Genomic DNA, 15,974 nt, shown 5'->3' with positions numbered 1-15,974 from the left:
CTTAAAAATATAATTGAATTTTATTGATCTCACAATGCATTTAATCCACCCCCTTGGGGAGCAGTGGGCTGCCATTGACAATGCCATTGGTTCTCACAATCTTCTCAGAGCACAAGCGCACTGCTCTAACCACTAGGGCAACACTCCCCAAACTCTCTAACTTAAAGTCCCCCTGGATTTTACTTCCAACTAGGGAAACCAAAGGTTTCTTGATACCGCTTACCTTAATATCTAACATGGATGCGTTCTAAGTGATAGCTATGTTTTTGGTATTTAAATATTCTTTAGGATTTGTGTTCAGTTTAGATATATATAAGGAAGAAATAGATATTTCCAATATGTGTAAACGGCAGAGTTTTTGTTATTGGCTTAGAAAGAAGAAATAAAAAATTAACCTCATATGAAATAGTTTTTAGTGGTTCTGTAATGTCTGCTGTATGGAGGACCAACTCTGCCATATTTAAAAATAAATACATAAATAAATAAATGCTCAATAAATATATAAACATACAATTAATTGCCAACAAAAATACAATAAACAAATAAATGTAAGTAGAAATTAAATTATAAAGTGAGACATAAATGTATATAAGTCTTAATTAGCTTCTTTATTTATTTGCCTTTGTAATATTTACATTATTTATGTATTTTTGTTGGCAATATAAAATATAAGTAATTAAAAAATAAAGATGAAGAATATAAAGGACAAAAAAATAAATAACGTAAATATTACAAAGGCAAATAAATAAAGAAGCTAATTAAGAGTTATATACATTTATGTCTCACTTTTTAATTTTATTTTCTACTTACATTTATTTGTTTATTGTATTTTTGTTGCCAATTAATTGTATGCTTATATATTTATTGAGCATTTATTTATATATGTATTTATTTTTAAATATGGCAGAGTTGGTCCTCCATACTGCGGGGGACAGAGGTTAAAACAGGTGATCAGCAGGGTTTGCTGAGTCCTTCAAAAAGTATGCCTCCTGCAGGCAGCTATAGGTGACAGTGTTTACCAGGGCTGCTAGATGTGGGTTGGTCATCTGTCCTTTGTTTTTGACTCCCTGCAAAGCATTTTAATTGGCTCCTTGTCTATTTCCATAGCACGATATATCAGAGCAGGTATTTGTTGTTGTTTACACTCACATCAATTTTGTTTCTCTTAAATCCTTCAGACATAGAGGACTTTTCATCCTCCTTTTTTGGATTTATTTTTGGTCTTTTAAACTCACCATTTGCGTATTTTGCCAATAGAATCCTGATCACCATATGTGCGTGTAAGATCCACACATGAACAGCACAAGATCAATTAATGCACATAATAATTCAAACAAGCACATAAAATTGACTTATTCACAAGACAAGATATCCTGATTTATAAACTACCAGTGTTCTTTGTACTCCATCTGTGTGTTTATTTTTTTTTAACTGATCTGACTTGACTTGATGCTATGATTTGCAATAAATTAGTTAACTTCATTATTTTAGCCAATCACAAGAATATATACAACTAATTGATGGAAGAGTAGCACCTTGCTATATCTGGAGGGGGAGCGGTGGCCTAATGGTTAGAACATTGTGTTTGGGTGCCGGAGGTTTTTAGTTCAAGCCCCACTCCTGCAGACTGCGACTCTAGCTCCTTGCGAAGACCCTTAACCCCACACTGCTCCCTGGGCGCCACACATGGCAGCCCACTGCTCCCCAAGGGGATCGGTTAAATGCAGAGGTAAATTTCTCCAGTGTGAGATCAATAAAGTTAAATTATTATTATGATCTCCTACTGTCAGCTCTCTTTGCTACAGAGTGGGGTACAGTCCGTGTACTCTGTCTTGCTCTGGCGCACTCTCTATTGGAGGAGGATAACAGAGTTTGATCAGAGTGCAGAGTGGTCCAGCGGTCAGCTCTGGAACCTACATGAGGAGGACGAATAATAAATAATTTCTTTTAAAAGCCTTCCACAAACCTCTAAATATCATTCATTACTTCATCAAGATTTTCTGTCTTTGATTGAAAAAAGCTTTGTTTCCACTGCACTCTTCTCCTTATCTAATTTATTACTTTATTGTTTTTTTAATGTGGAACTGTTTTGTATTTAATATAATGTTCTAAAACATTTATCTTAATAAACTTGAAACAACAGTGACCAAAGTAGATTTTAAAATAAAAACACAAACAAAAACAGAACATGGAAAATGGCAGCTGGAGCAGGATATCTCGTGCAAATATGGTATGGGTCTGACATGCGGTCAGTCTTCACCTCTTTCTTTCTGCAACATCCTACTTTTCCATACAGCAACATTATCACCCATGTGGTATATGTTCTTGTGATTGGCTGTAACAAATGAGTCAAGTAAGCTATAATCATAGCTTGTTAAAAAAAAAGACCACTGGTAGTTTATAGATACAGATATGATTATGTTTACATCACAAATAGAGTGAATTGTGAATCTAGTGTTTTGAATATGTACATTTTATGTGCTTGTTTTAACCATTATATGCACATGTGGATCTTTATCCTTTGCTTTTGTGGATCACATTTTTGAGTTTGTGAATATTGAGGCTCTCCTACCTCCATAGATGAGCTATCTTTAGAAATCTGAAAATTGTATCCAATGATGAACCAGACTTGTAAAGGTACGCAGTTCCTTTTCCATAGATCTAAGCTTGTTTTTGTTTTTTTCCCCATGATGTCACAGAAGAAGAAGCTGTGAAGGCGTACCTCCAATGAACTCAAATGTACTGAATAATTCAGTTTCGGAGGCTCACAAAGCTCTAATATATTCACCTAGGCTTCCCAGATTTGTTTAAACGCAAACCATTGTAAGACGTCTTTGAATACCCAAAACATCTGACCCAGTTCAAGGAGTAAAAGACAGTCCTAGAATTATAATAATAATATAAATAAAAATATTAATATCATTAATATTAAGGTAGTGTGTGTAACCTTGTGAATTTGATTATCTTTATTAGTCAGGTAATAGAATTACTGAAGATGGGTAACTGGTGGCGAGACGTAAGCTTAGTTAGTTAGTGACCACTTACACCATAATAAACTTTCATGCTTTTCTTTTTGATAAAGCTTATAGTTAGAGTGGCTCGGGTTATCCTGAGCTATCTCTATAGTTATGCTACTATAGGCTTAGACTGCTGGAGGACATAGGGACCCCTTTTTCATCATTCTGCTTCCTTCTATCTATATTCTCCCAATCTGCAGAATTTGCTAGTTCAATCTCCTGTTTGGCTGTGATTCCATCCTGGAGAGAAATATCAGCTGTGCTGCTGCCATCAATACCTTTGTTTATAGATTGTGGAGCTTAGCCTGTTTTTAGGTGTAGTCCTGTTTCTCTGACTGTGACTAACTAGATGTGCTCTCTTCATCCTCTGACATAGGAGCTGGCTAGGAGCTTGTCTTTCTTGCTATGTGTTTCCTGGAAGGGGCCGCCTGTGGAGCTGACTGCCAGTTGCCTTTTGTATCTCTGATTCTTTCTGTATGTCTGCCAGCAAGACGAGAAAGGCAACTTCATAGATGACTCAGAACGACAAAATAAAGGCTTCTGTTTTAATTTATACAATCATTATTATTTATACTGTATACAACATGTATCCCTCTACATATTTAATACATTTATTCTTTTTAACTACCAGTGTTTGTGCCAATCCACAGCAAGTTGTATTCCAGGGTGTGAGCTACATCTACCAAATAAAACCCATCTAAAAGAGCCTCAGAATTAAAATATATTACAGGACCAAAAAAATCTCATTAAGTGAGAAAAGCCCTTTTTTTCTACCAAGCCCAGCAAACCGGTCACAGAATTGTTGACGCAAATGAAAGCACCAAATGGAAAATAATCATAAAGATAATCTTTAACACAAGGCTTTGTTTAAAGTGAAAAGACAATGCTGACTACTACAGTTCTGTTCAGCAAAGGTTCAGCTATGATTAACAATTGTTAGAATCCTCTTGTCCACATCAATTCTTTTGATGACTGTAAGAGTTTGGACCTTGTGCGGGCGTGTTCTAAAATGGGAAGCTATGCAGATGGGAAGTGACTGTATAAACAAACTTCTGTGAGGGAACAGAGTGCAGTTTTTCTTGGAGCTCACTACTTCATGTTTATGTAAATTAGTAAATCTCTTGTTCTAGTTTAACATTGCAGACCACAACAGTTTATCTTATCAAAGCTATTGCTGCACAGCTCTTCTAGTTTTAAACTGAGCAGAGGGAAATGCTACATTTAGAGATATACCCATATAAAAAAGCCACTTTTAACTTATAAAATAGCCATTACTCTAAATTGTCTTGTATTTCTAGAATGAGTCTAGCAAAATGGAGCACAGTTTGAACAGAAATAATCAACTCTTAATAGAGATTTGGCATCAAGAGGAAAACAGCATGTTCTGTGGACAAGATAATTGTATCATGTCAAGTATAAATCAGTCTCTCTTTGGGATTAAGTCAAGTCAACATGATAAATGAAGACAGAACTGGATAGTGGGTAGGGATAAAAATACTGGGGGGAAGGGAAATTTGAGATGGTGATTAAAATAAATAAAGCACATTTAACAATAATGTGATCTTTCTTAGAGCAATATCTGCTAATCATTTGGAAACTATGTTTTTGTAGGTTTTCCTGACCGGAACTTTTGTAAACATAAAGATTAGTAGATGTTAATACCCCTGAATCTAATTTCCAAACCACACTTCCTGTACAAGATAGTGCCAAGCGTTTTGTTTGTTCATAACAACAACTCTAATCTCTACTGTAAATAAGGTATTGTCAGATAAACTCGTGTCACAAAGATAAGAGGGAAAGACGCAGGAAATGTATTCCCTAAGAAATAAAGATATGTTATTTTTTACAATTAAAACAAAAGAGAAAAAAGTACAAAACACACGCAGACACACAAACATGCACAAAGTCACCAGGCTGTCTAACTGTCTAATTGATCTAAATTATCTGAGGAAACATCCTTGGGGCTGCATGGTTGGTATGAAAGCCATGAAAAACAGAGAGTTGAAATTTTTTGTTTTCGAAAAATAACTTTCAACAAATTACATTCAAGATAAAATATCACCATCCTTTATTCCGGAATAATCCTTTACTTATGTAAAGAAGATTATTGCTTGACCTGGTCAAGAAGGTTCCCACCCCTTCCTAAAACCTTTTTAAGTTGCTGTAATCAATATTATTAATTCCATATAACCTCCTTGCTGTAGCAGTGTAGATAATTAGATACCAAAATTTGGAGTACATATTTTGTTTGTGGGGGATGCAGGGTTGGTAGTACTGCTGCCGTGCAGCAAGAAGGTTTTGAGTTCAAATACCGGCCTGGGGTCTTTCTGCATGGAGCTTGCATGTTCTCCACGTGCATGCATGGGTTCTCTCCGGGTACTCCAGCTTCCTCCAACAGTCCAGAAACATGAGTGTTGCTTCTCTAAATGGTCTTTAGTTGTGAGGGTGTGTGTGCATGGTTGTGTGTCTTTGTCTCAGTGTGGCGACCTGTCCTGGGTATACCGCCTTTTACCCATTGACTGCTGGAGATTAGCACCGAGCAAACCATGACCCTGACAGGACTATGTCGGTGAAGAGGGATGGATGGATATTGTTGTGTTAACTATTCAAGTCATCTTCTTCTTCTTGTTGGATTTATTGGTTTATTGATAAATATATATAATTTCTAAGGAAAAAAAAAGACAAAAAATAAAAACAACAAAAACATAAATACTAATACATAACATTGTATCTACCTGTCTATATCATACACATTCGCCCTCTCTATAATCAAATTTTATTAAATAATTTTGTTTGCTTTAAAAATCAAATAATTATTTGTATTTGTTTACTTCCCAATTTCTACCTCAAAATATCTAATAAATGAATCTTTTCCTTAATACAGTCAAACTCTCTCCTCATATATCTTCTATTGCTTTCATATTTATGACATTCCAGTATAAGATGTTCTATTGTTTCATATTTACCACAGTAATCACATTTGCCAGTAGTATCTTTTGAATTTTGGAAAGTGTATAATTAAGTCCTGTATGCCCAAATCTCAACCTTGTTATCACTCTCTCCTCCTCCTATTTCATCTTCCATTTCTTCTTTTTCCTATTATCTTCTGAATTTTATAAAACCACCTTCCTGTTTTTTCTTCATCCCACCCTTTTTGCCATTTCTCCATCAAATTTTCTTTAATAATACTCTTTACCTCTGATTTACTTGTTTTAACTGTAAAACTAAAAGGATTTTGAATTGCCCTCTTTGCCATTTTATCTGCCCTCTCGTTTCCTTTTTCTCCAGTATGTGCTGGAACCCACATAAATACAGCAATCAAACCCATATTTTTTATTCTGAATAATGTATGAAATATTTCTAATAGAATGTCCATCCTACTATCTAACTGATTATATTTTAAAATTAATAATGCAGAGCTTGAATCTGAACAAATTAATATTTTTAATGGTTTTATACCTTCTACCCATTGTAAAGCTAGTAATATTGCCAACATTTCCCCTGTGTATACTGATAATCCATCTGAAATTCGTTTTCCTATTTTTATTTTGAATTCTGGTATTACAAAAGCTATTCCTATTTTCCTTGTTATTTTTGATGCATCTGTATAAATTTGAATATATTGATTATAACTGTCTAAATGTAACTGTACTAAATTAATATCTACCGTGTACGATTAATTCAAGTCATCTTTGGATTGAGTTAGTTTTCATTGTTTAACAACAGCGCCCTCTTCTGTCTGAAGTCAGTAACTACTTTCCCCGGATACGCTAAGCGGTTGTCAGGAGTGTTTACAGGAAACATGGCTTCTCTGTCTGTAGGAGAGCATCAAGAGATGGAAGGTGAGTATAAAGAAAATGTTCAAAAAACCCATCGTGGTTTGGCGGTATAGTTTTGATAGAGGATAAATCATTTGAAAAATGCTTTTTGCTGTTTAATGTTGGCGCTCTGGGCGACCCGTTGTTATTTTAAGACCCAGACCTTCATCTTGGTTTCCTTGGCTAGCACAAAGCGTTAGCTGAACCCATTTAACATCTGGAATATTTGTATTTATCGTCGTTTTTTTGCTCTAAGTGTTGATGCTGTCTGGTTGGACGCATACAAATTATATAATTAGGAATACCTCTGCGTTTAGCGTACTTAAATTTTCTCTAACTTGAACGTTAGTAGTCGTTTATTGAGTTAACCAGTTACTTAGCATGTTTAGCATCCTTTAGAGTGCAGTTCAACCAGCTAACCTGTGCTAACGATTGGTAAGACTTGAAATATCGTCGAGGCATTACATTAAGGGGGCTAACGTTGTTATTTAAATAAACTAAAGTGGTAATATTTTGCTTAAATCCAACCTAAACATGTTATTATGAGCAAATGTATTGTTATAAAGCTATAGGTGGCTTACAGGGAGTCTTTAATGCTCCTCCTAACTAAGACATCATCGGATGTTTCATTTGGGATATTGGATTTTCTTTTTTCAACTAAGCTGTTAGATGCAGCTTTAACATTGCATTAAAAGAGCTCTTAAATTACATTAGATTCATGTTTGTGGAGTAGAAATTAAGGTAGTTAGAGCTTTTATAAAGCTTAACTCAGGGCTGAACCAAGTTATAATATTACACTGAAACTGTGTAACACTTTAAGGTTACATCTGTACCATATTGATGATTTAATGGAGACTGGACAGCTTTAGCCCTTTCTGCTGAATTAAAGAAGGGTATAATGAGTATGCTTCCATGGTCATTGGCTATAGTAAAAACTGGATCCCATATAGCAAATAAAAAGCTGTTATTAAAAGGGCCTTACAGGGTGTGGTTTTATTCCAATTCAAGGGTTTGAAACAAAGATATCAGTCACAGATTTATAGTAACTAAAGTTGACATTGAATGACATGCATTTTTAATTGCAGCAATTTAGTAAAGTAAGGAATTTTTTCTACATTTCAGTCGACCGTAGGGGTGAGTCTGAGGAGTCTGGTGATGATGAGACCAGAAGAAAGAGTATCAATGGTGATGTGGACCCAAATCAGCCCACAAGCACAAGTGAGTCATCATTAGCTCCCACATGCTCAGCAGAAACCGATTTATTTGATGTTTCTGAATCACATAATGGAATAAATGTGAGATAAAGTGCTAATTTTGATAGATTTTTTTTTTCTTCTGTGTCATATCTTCCCTATTTTTTATCTCCCCTTAAAATGTTCTTATCTAATTTTTCATTCCCTTAAGTTAAAGAAGAGTCCCCTGTTGACATGGACACTATAACCCTGGATCCAGAGGAAGAGGTCAGAAAACTTGAATGTTTTTTCTTTTTATTATTATTTACTAATATCAAAAACAAATCTTGTGTGAAGTTAAGTTTGCAAATTGACATAATTTACAGCAGGATTCATTTTAATTCACGGACTGTTCATGTCTTGTGTCATCTTAATTTCTCTCTTTCTTTCCAGGATGTTGATCTAGTTCATTGTCGTATTGGAAAAATTGAAGGACTGGAGGTGCTACAGAAAGCTAAAGTAAGAATGTTGGATATTTAGTTGTTTTTTTTGTTTTTTTTTTAGTGCTGATGAAAAACTGAGTTTATTTTTGTACTCTTTTGATCCATAAAAATAGATTATACTCAAAGAGTGGTTCTGAGTGGCTTTATTCTTTTTTTTAATCCCTTGTCTCTACTCTTATCCAGACTCTATCCCTAAGACAGAACCTCATCAAAAAGATGGAGAACCTTGAGAGCTTGAGCTCGCTTCGAGAACTAGATCTCTATGACAATCAAATCCGCAAGTTAGAGAACCTGAGCAGTCTCAAGGATTTAGAGTAAGTCTTGTATATGTCTAGCCAGAAAACACATATGTGGAGGTATTTGATGTTCATTTTGCATGTAATCCACAGGGTGCTCGATGTTTCCTTTAACATTTTGAGGAAAGTGGAAAACCTGGAAGAGTTAACCAAGCTGAAAAAGCTGTTTCTGGTCCACAACAAAATCACAGCCATTTCCAACGTGGACAAGCTTACTGGCCTAGAGATGCTGGAGCTGGGCTCTAACCGCATTAGAGTGAGTCATAAAGAGTCTGTTTCATCTGTGATTTATACTTGAGCCGTGCCTTCATCCTGTTGTCTTGTATTTACAGGTGATTGAAAACCTGGATGCTCTTTCATCTTTGCAAAGTTTGTTTCTTGGAACCAATAAAATAACAAAGCTTCAGAATCTTGACAATTTACACAATCTGACTGTTTTAAGCATTCAGGTACCAATTTTTCACTTAAGCGTTGGGGTTAGGGGGCTTAAAAGGAGACTGATGGATAATATCCTGCGTATTTCCTTATAGAGCAACCGGATAACCAAAATTGAAGGACTTCAGAACCTGGTCAACCTGAAAGAGCTCTATCTGAGCCACAATGGCATTGAGGTCATAGAGGGCCTGGAGAACAATGTGAGTTATGGAGACTTGTGCTGATGAAGGTTCTCAGTCATCCAGGTCATAGTCATTCCGTAAAAATTCAAAAAATATCCACTGGACTTGGTTTTCAAGATTTGAAGACGTTTCGCCACCTCTCCAGGAAGCTTTCATTTGAATTGAGAAAGCTTCCTGGAGAGGTGGCGAAACGTCTTCAAATCTTGAAAACCAAGTCCAGTGGATATTTTTTGAATTTTTACGGAAAGTTATGGAGACTTCTGTTGTTAAAAAGGGATTTAAGGAAAAGTGTTTACTTGGTCCTCTATCTTCCAACAGTTTGTAATTAATATGATTTTTTTCTCATACAGAAAAAACTCACCACGCTGGATGTTGCTGCCAATCGAGTAAAGAAAATTGAGAACATCAGCCACCTGACAGAGCTGCAGGAGTTTTGGGTATGGATTGTTTCAAAGATAATATCAATATATCAATTACATTTTACCTTTCAGGTAGCACTTATTGAAATGAGCACAACCTTTTATCATATCAAATTTGCATAGTTGCATTATATGCCTTTAGAAAAAAAAAATCAGAGACCATTGGATCATGATGAAATAAGCTAGCAAACTCCATCTTAGATCAGAGGTCACCAACCTTCTGCCATGGGCCCTCAAGGGGCCCCATGAAAACAGCACAACTCACCAGTGGACTAAGTTTAACATTTTATTTGATCCTGTTGTTCTTCTTTTTCAAATCACATGTAGAGATTTCAAAATGACAGAAAATTAGAAATTATAAGAAAAACATTAAGAATATGTTTATTATGCCTGAAGCTTTGGTTAACGCTAACCCCTCCTCATCAGTCAGTACTGATAGCTCATGACTCATTACCCATGAAGTAGCTCTGAGCTAAATCTAAAAAGTTCGGTGACCTCTGGTTTAGATGGTCCTTTTTTGAGTCTAAATAGAATTTCAGCACAGGTTGGAATGAGCACACACAAACAGACCTGTGTGCCATCTGTTATTAAATATCAAAATATTACATTAGACCTTTAAAAAGAGACTTTGTATTAAGTATCTCGCTGTGGTTGAATGCATTTTTTCTATAAAAATATAACACCCCCCCCATGGGGAACCTCTACAAAAAGATCCTCAGCTTGTTTGTTTTACCCACTTTCTAAGTAAATAAAGCCACTATGTGTATATTTACCATAACCCCAAGTGACTGAAGGAACATTTTCATCCACGTGTATCAAGGAGAGAGACGAGCGTTGGTCACTGAAGATGTAGACATCTGAACATTACTGCGAAATCGTGTTGAGGCAACCAATAGGGGACTGGTTGTAGTTGTGAAATAGGTGAAAGTCATGCAGCTGAGGGGAAGCTTTTTCAGTTAGAATGGAACATGGCGGAAATAAAATTACCCAAGGGATGCTCTATAGATGTTTTTAATTGGCTTTTAAAAAAGCTGTTCTAACCAGCCAACTAACGTCTGCTGGAATGGTGACGTCATCAGCCATAGTCAAAAATGATTTGATCTTAAAACCCAATCAGCACAAACAACAGTTTTACCTGCAGAAATCAAGTGGCACTGGAAAATTACATAATTTGGAGTCTAATGATGGGATGTTTGACCTCTGGATGACCTAAAAAATAAAAAGTAGCACATATGATTTTTTTTTATTTATTATAAATGATCATTTTAAGTGCACCTACCTGCTCTAATGAAGCAATAACCTTTCATTCTAATTGCTGAATTTTTTCATGAGGATGGAGTGTCCCTTCAATTTGATCACACGGTCCACGGTGTGAACTCTGCATGTGAAATGCAGAGTGGTGAACTCCCCGCAGTGCTCGCGAAAAAAAACTGCTGACACTGTGCTAGGTCTGACTGCAGCTTAAGCACGATAAAAACCTGAATACAGTTTGGAATACAGTGTGGATGTTTATGTTCACTGAAGTGGAAGCTAATGTTACAAAACCTTCAGATGTACCTGTCCAGTTGATGAATACATGGGTAAAAGTCCTGAGTCGTATTGATACTACTGTTATTCTACGGAAGCGATGGTAAACTTTATCAGAGTGGAAGCCTGGTGTAGGCCTGTGCAAAAAATCGATTCAATTAATCAATTCTGAATTTTTGTTCCTGCCGATTATTTATTTATTTTTATTTTTTTTTTCCCGTGAATTGGAAAAAAAAAATCATAAATCGAATTAAAAATGAAAAAAATCTGATTTTATTTTTAGACCATATTTCCCAGCCCTAGCCTCGTGTATATTACCTTTTTGTTTATCGTAATCAAACAGCTTTTGGTCTTTCTTTTATCTATGTATATCTCTTTGTTATTTACTACATTTACTATAACATGAGTATCTTCCTTTTAAAGTTTTTTTTTTTTAAGCAACTTTTATTTTTAGGATTCACCATCATCAGAACGAAAGTAATTTATCAAACATGACTGTAAATATATCATAATCTTAAGTTAGCTTAGACCTCAATAACCCTAAAAGCTCATGACATTAATGTTGATCAGCAGAATCTGACAACAGGTTCTGCTGATCAAAGCATTTATCAGATTAGACAGACACTGAAAGATCTCTGCTTTCACCCAGACTATATTGCTGCAGAGGTCACACATCCTCTGAAATCCCTTCTTACTCTCTGATACCATGGCTGTACTAGGATATTTTGGTTATTCTCCTGGTCCCGTGAAGCTGCACCTGAATAATTTTGCCAAAGCAAAAAGAGGACATTAATAACATATAAATGTGGTCAATACCTTTGTATTTGGAAAATGCTGCACGTTGTTATATTAATAATCATTACTATTATGTTGAGAACTCTAAATTTTTCCAATATTCACTCTTGCCTATTCCATTTTATTTTTTCTTTCCATTAAAAGTCCAACTTATGGCAGTGTTGTCTTTGCATGTCTCCTCAGATGAATGATAATCAGATAGAGAACTGGTCAGACCTTGACGAGCTGAAGAATGCCAAGTCCCTTGAAACGGTGTACCTGGAGCGGAATCCTCTACAAAAAGATCCTCAGTACAGAAGAAAGATCATGCTGGCACTGCCCAGTGTGCGTCAGATCGATGCTACGTTTATTCGCTTCTAAGCTGCAGTGTAACACCCCCCCACCACCAAACATGTGTGTCACCTCACCTCCCTGCCTGCCCTGCCCACTAAAACACCTCTTTTAGCATATTGTCCTCACTACATCATAGTTTCACTCACAAAAAGATACACATTCCAGCACAGAACTCACTCAACATACAGGTTTGCATGTATGCACTCATACAAACCTCGATCAAAGATATTGTGTGAAAGATTTTATTTATTAAGGTGGAACTGTGAATACGGAAGAACTTCCCTACACTCATTTCCTCATATTTCCTCTGCACTTTGTTGTTTTTCCTTTTTGTTTTATTCGCATGTGGCATACAGTGGGCACCTCTGACGTTCTATGGCCATCAGGAAAAACAGGACTCAGTCTTACCAAACACATCATGTTGCACTGTTTCCATATTAGTAAAAAGGGGGGGGAAATCCCACTGCTTTTGAGATTTTGTTTTGTATTATGTTTTTTCTATAAGTGAACCTGAAGACCAGGTAAAGATCAAACACTCAAAGGGAGATTGTAGAAGAAACAAATCCAAGTTAAAATTGACCTAATTGTTGTTGGGTTTTTTTTTTTTTTTAAATGCTTCAGGCAAAAAAAATAAAATCCACATTTAGAAATGTAGGAAAACGCAGAAACTGAAGCCTTAAAACATCTGAAAATTAAAATTAGTCCAGAAAAGTGTCACATGCAGTTTTATTTTAGCAATAACATCATTAACTTGTTTGTCGTATTAAATAAACTGACATCAACACAAAGGGACACCTCTATGCGTCTGGCAGCCTTGTCCATTCCTTCACATACATAATTGCATAGATTTTCTAGCTGGTGAACTATTAAGACCTCTGCAGTATAGTAAAGCCTGTGAGAATGTAGGAAACTGTCCATACAGATATTTATACCGTCGCACTATTTTCTTAAGTGAGCCCTAAATCATAAAGCATTTGGTCTCATTTAGTTTTAGCAGCTTGTTTTTTTCTCTGTTTAAACACAATAAAATGTAGATTTTATCTGAATTAACTATATTCTAATGGCAGGACTGATCTCACAAAGTGTTTACGAATGCAATATAAACTCAGTGTTGGCACAAAGACATTCAACTACATTTGGATATGAATATTCTGCTCTTGACCTGTGGTATGGCTTAAATTCATTGATAGAAACTGTAAATTTCTTTTAAAGATTGTTTAGATTAAATGGCATCAAAATCATCCTAATCTATACAAAATTATCCGGTAAGTTTTTGTATTAGTCTCGAGCGCTGATGAATAACTCCCTGGTCCAACTGACTGGTGATTTCTTTAACACAAAAAGATGCCGCACCTCAGGGATAGAAGATCACAGAATAACTCATCAGAAAAAGTGCTTCAATTTGTGCACTTTTGTTCTATTATCAAACCTCTTTACAGCCTTTAATCGATAAATACGTACATTTTCAAAAGATTTTTAAGAAAAAAATTTTGTCAAAAATGGCGAGATAAAACTATAGCTTGCTTGGATGGAAAAATTGATGTATTTAAAAGGTAGCAACTTATTAAAAATTGTGTCAGGACCAACTATGAGGCTGTGTAATAACTATAGACCCATTAAATAAAGAACAGTACCCACAGCTAATACGAATGTAAGTTTCTATTTAGTTGATGAAATTGCGAGCTGAATTGAAAGGGCCACAGTGTGTATTTGTAAATATGGGACATCTCATGATATGGGTGTCATGTGCCATCATCACCCTTCCTTTTGTAAAGTGATGTTTTACTGTGTCGTTTGTGCCAGGCAGCACAACAGATTGCTGTGAGATTCAGAAAAGTAACAGAACAAAACCTCTCTGGTCATGTAGGAGCATTAAAGCAATCTGCTTTCAGATCCTTCTTGTCAGATCTGCGTCCTGAGGTCTGGGACCTGGTTGATGCTCTTTGCAAAATGAATGTAATATGCAAACAAGAATAAAGTGACACTACTTAAGCAGAAAATGTGTTCTTGTCTTGACCACAGACTACATTTTTAAAACTTGAGTTGAAATTGTGTGACTATATGTGATCATTAAAACAAACTATTTATTTAATGATTGAGTAATCAATAGTTTTAAACAAGCTTGGTTAAAGCCACTTTGGTTTCCAGTTAATATAGGTGAACATTGTCATTTTTGCTCAATCTTTTGAGTCTTTTCTAGTGTTCAAATTACGGGCCCTAGAATTCTCTATGTATCCATCTCAGATTTAAATACTTTTTCTTCTAGACCAAATATGCCAAGAGGTCTATGAAGTCAAGGAATGAAATGAAAAACAAAAAGTTTATTTCTACATATATGAAGTAAACCAAAGAGCAGTTCTGGAAACTTCAGGTCTAGAAGTTAAATACTGATCTTATAGCAATATGACTGAAGCTGAAAGTGCAAAAACTTAATTATTTAATCATAAGACTGTAAAAATAGAAAAAATAATTGATTGAAGGGAAAAAAGTAAAACAATCCACTGGAGTTTTGTTTCCAAGTTTGAAGACATTTCGCTTCCCATCCAGGAAGCTTTTTCATTTCAAAATGTCAGAAATAGTGTTCAGTTCGAGGATTTTTAGAGCCAAATCTTTGTTTTGGCTTAGAAAACAAGCAAAGTGAACCGGAAGAACTGGTTGCTCCTTCGGAATGAGGGTTGTTTGGGTTCTTTGTTAGCCTGCAAGATCGATACCCGTCTATCTGAAAGGGGGTCGTTTAGAGGGAATTGTTGGCATGGCTGTTTCCAAATAAACCTGAGGGTGGCAGAACCGACTATTGACAGCTTCAGCATCAGATTCAAAACATCTGGAGGTATTTTACTGAAGACAAAAACACAAGAAAAGGGAGAAAAGGATCAATTTAAAACATATGAACAGATTTTAAGGACTTTTTTTTTTTTTTTTTTTTTACCTCATCCCAAGGAATAATTCATTAAAATTTGGTAATGATCTAGATCATGTGCCAGTTTTAGTTCTAAGTGTAAATCACAATATAGGGCGAAGTTTTCTGCTTGGTGAGGTCTGCGATCTCAGAGTGCTTTTCTCGTATCCTAACTCATTTATCATAAATTCATTTTATATTATGTCCTTATTACAGATGCCATAAGAGGGACCAGGCTCAGCTCTACTAAGAGGCACTGGCCCCTTCTGGCCCCTGCCTAGAATGGCTAGCTTGCAATTGTTGTGTTCTTACAGCATACAGCACCATGTCATAAAAAAACAAAAACATTTTTGCTCATTTCGTGTATGATATCAAGGTATGGGGACTGGGATGATCATGGAATAACTCTATTTTATCTTTGATTAACAATCTGTTTTCTTTTAATCTATAAACCTGCTAAAAGATCAATATACAACACATCCAATTCTTTGGTATTGAGTATCTTTGAATTGAACTACATTAAGTTTCAGTGATTTTAAAGCTTCAGAATCTGCATTAACATGGCAAAGGTCTACCGG

The 15,974-nt window shown here is 35.6% G+C and overlaps 1 protein-coding gene across 1 annotated transcript; it reads left to right on the top strand.

The window, feature by feature from the left end:
- The first annotated feature begins 6,751 nt into the window (after positions 1-6,751).
- On the top strand, positions 6,752-14,497 carry ppp1r7 (protein phosphatase 1, regulatory (inhibitor) subunit 7). The gene is made up of 10 exons (XM_038289316.1): positions 6,752-6,859; positions 7,958-8,053; positions 8,240-8,295; positions 8,461-8,526; positions 8,694-8,824; positions 8,900-9,062; positions 9,139-9,255; positions 9,337-9,441; positions 9,774-9,860; positions 12,348-14,497. The coding sequence occupies exons 1-10, from the start codon at positions 6,820-6,822 to the stop codon at positions 12,522-12,524; spliced, it is 1,038 nt and encodes a 345-aa protein (XP_038145244.1). The 5' UTR covers positions 6,752-6,819; the 3' UTR covers positions 12,525-14,497.
- The last annotated feature ends 1,477 nt before the right edge of the window (positions 14,498-15,974 follow it).

The sequence above is a fragment of the Cyprinodon tularosa genome, unplaced genomic scaffold (assembly GCF_016077235.1).
Source record: "Cyprinodon tularosa strain WSP-4 unplaced genomic scaffold, ASM1607723v1 ctg267, whole genome shotgun sequence".
NCBI lineage: Eukaryota > Metazoa > Chordata > Actinopteri > Cyprinodontiformes > Cyprinodontidae > Cyprinodon > Cyprinodon tularosa.
This window is presented reverse-complemented; position numbering and strand designations above follow the sequence as displayed.

Excerpts from the sequence above, each read along its gene's own strand:
- ppp1r7 (XM_038289316.1), top strand. The coding sequence starts at position 6,820 with ATGGCTTCTCTGTCTGTAGGAGAGCATCAAGAGATGGAAG. Across the intron at positions 8,527-8,693 it reads AGGTGCTACAGAAAGCTAAA|ACTCTATCCCTAAGACAGAA; the intron begins GTAAGAATGTTG and ends ACTCTTATCCAG. Across the intron at positions 8,825-8,899 it reads AGCAGTCTCAAGGATTTAGA|GGTGCTCGATGTTTCCTTTA; the intron begins GTAAGTCTTGTA and ends TGTAATCCACAG.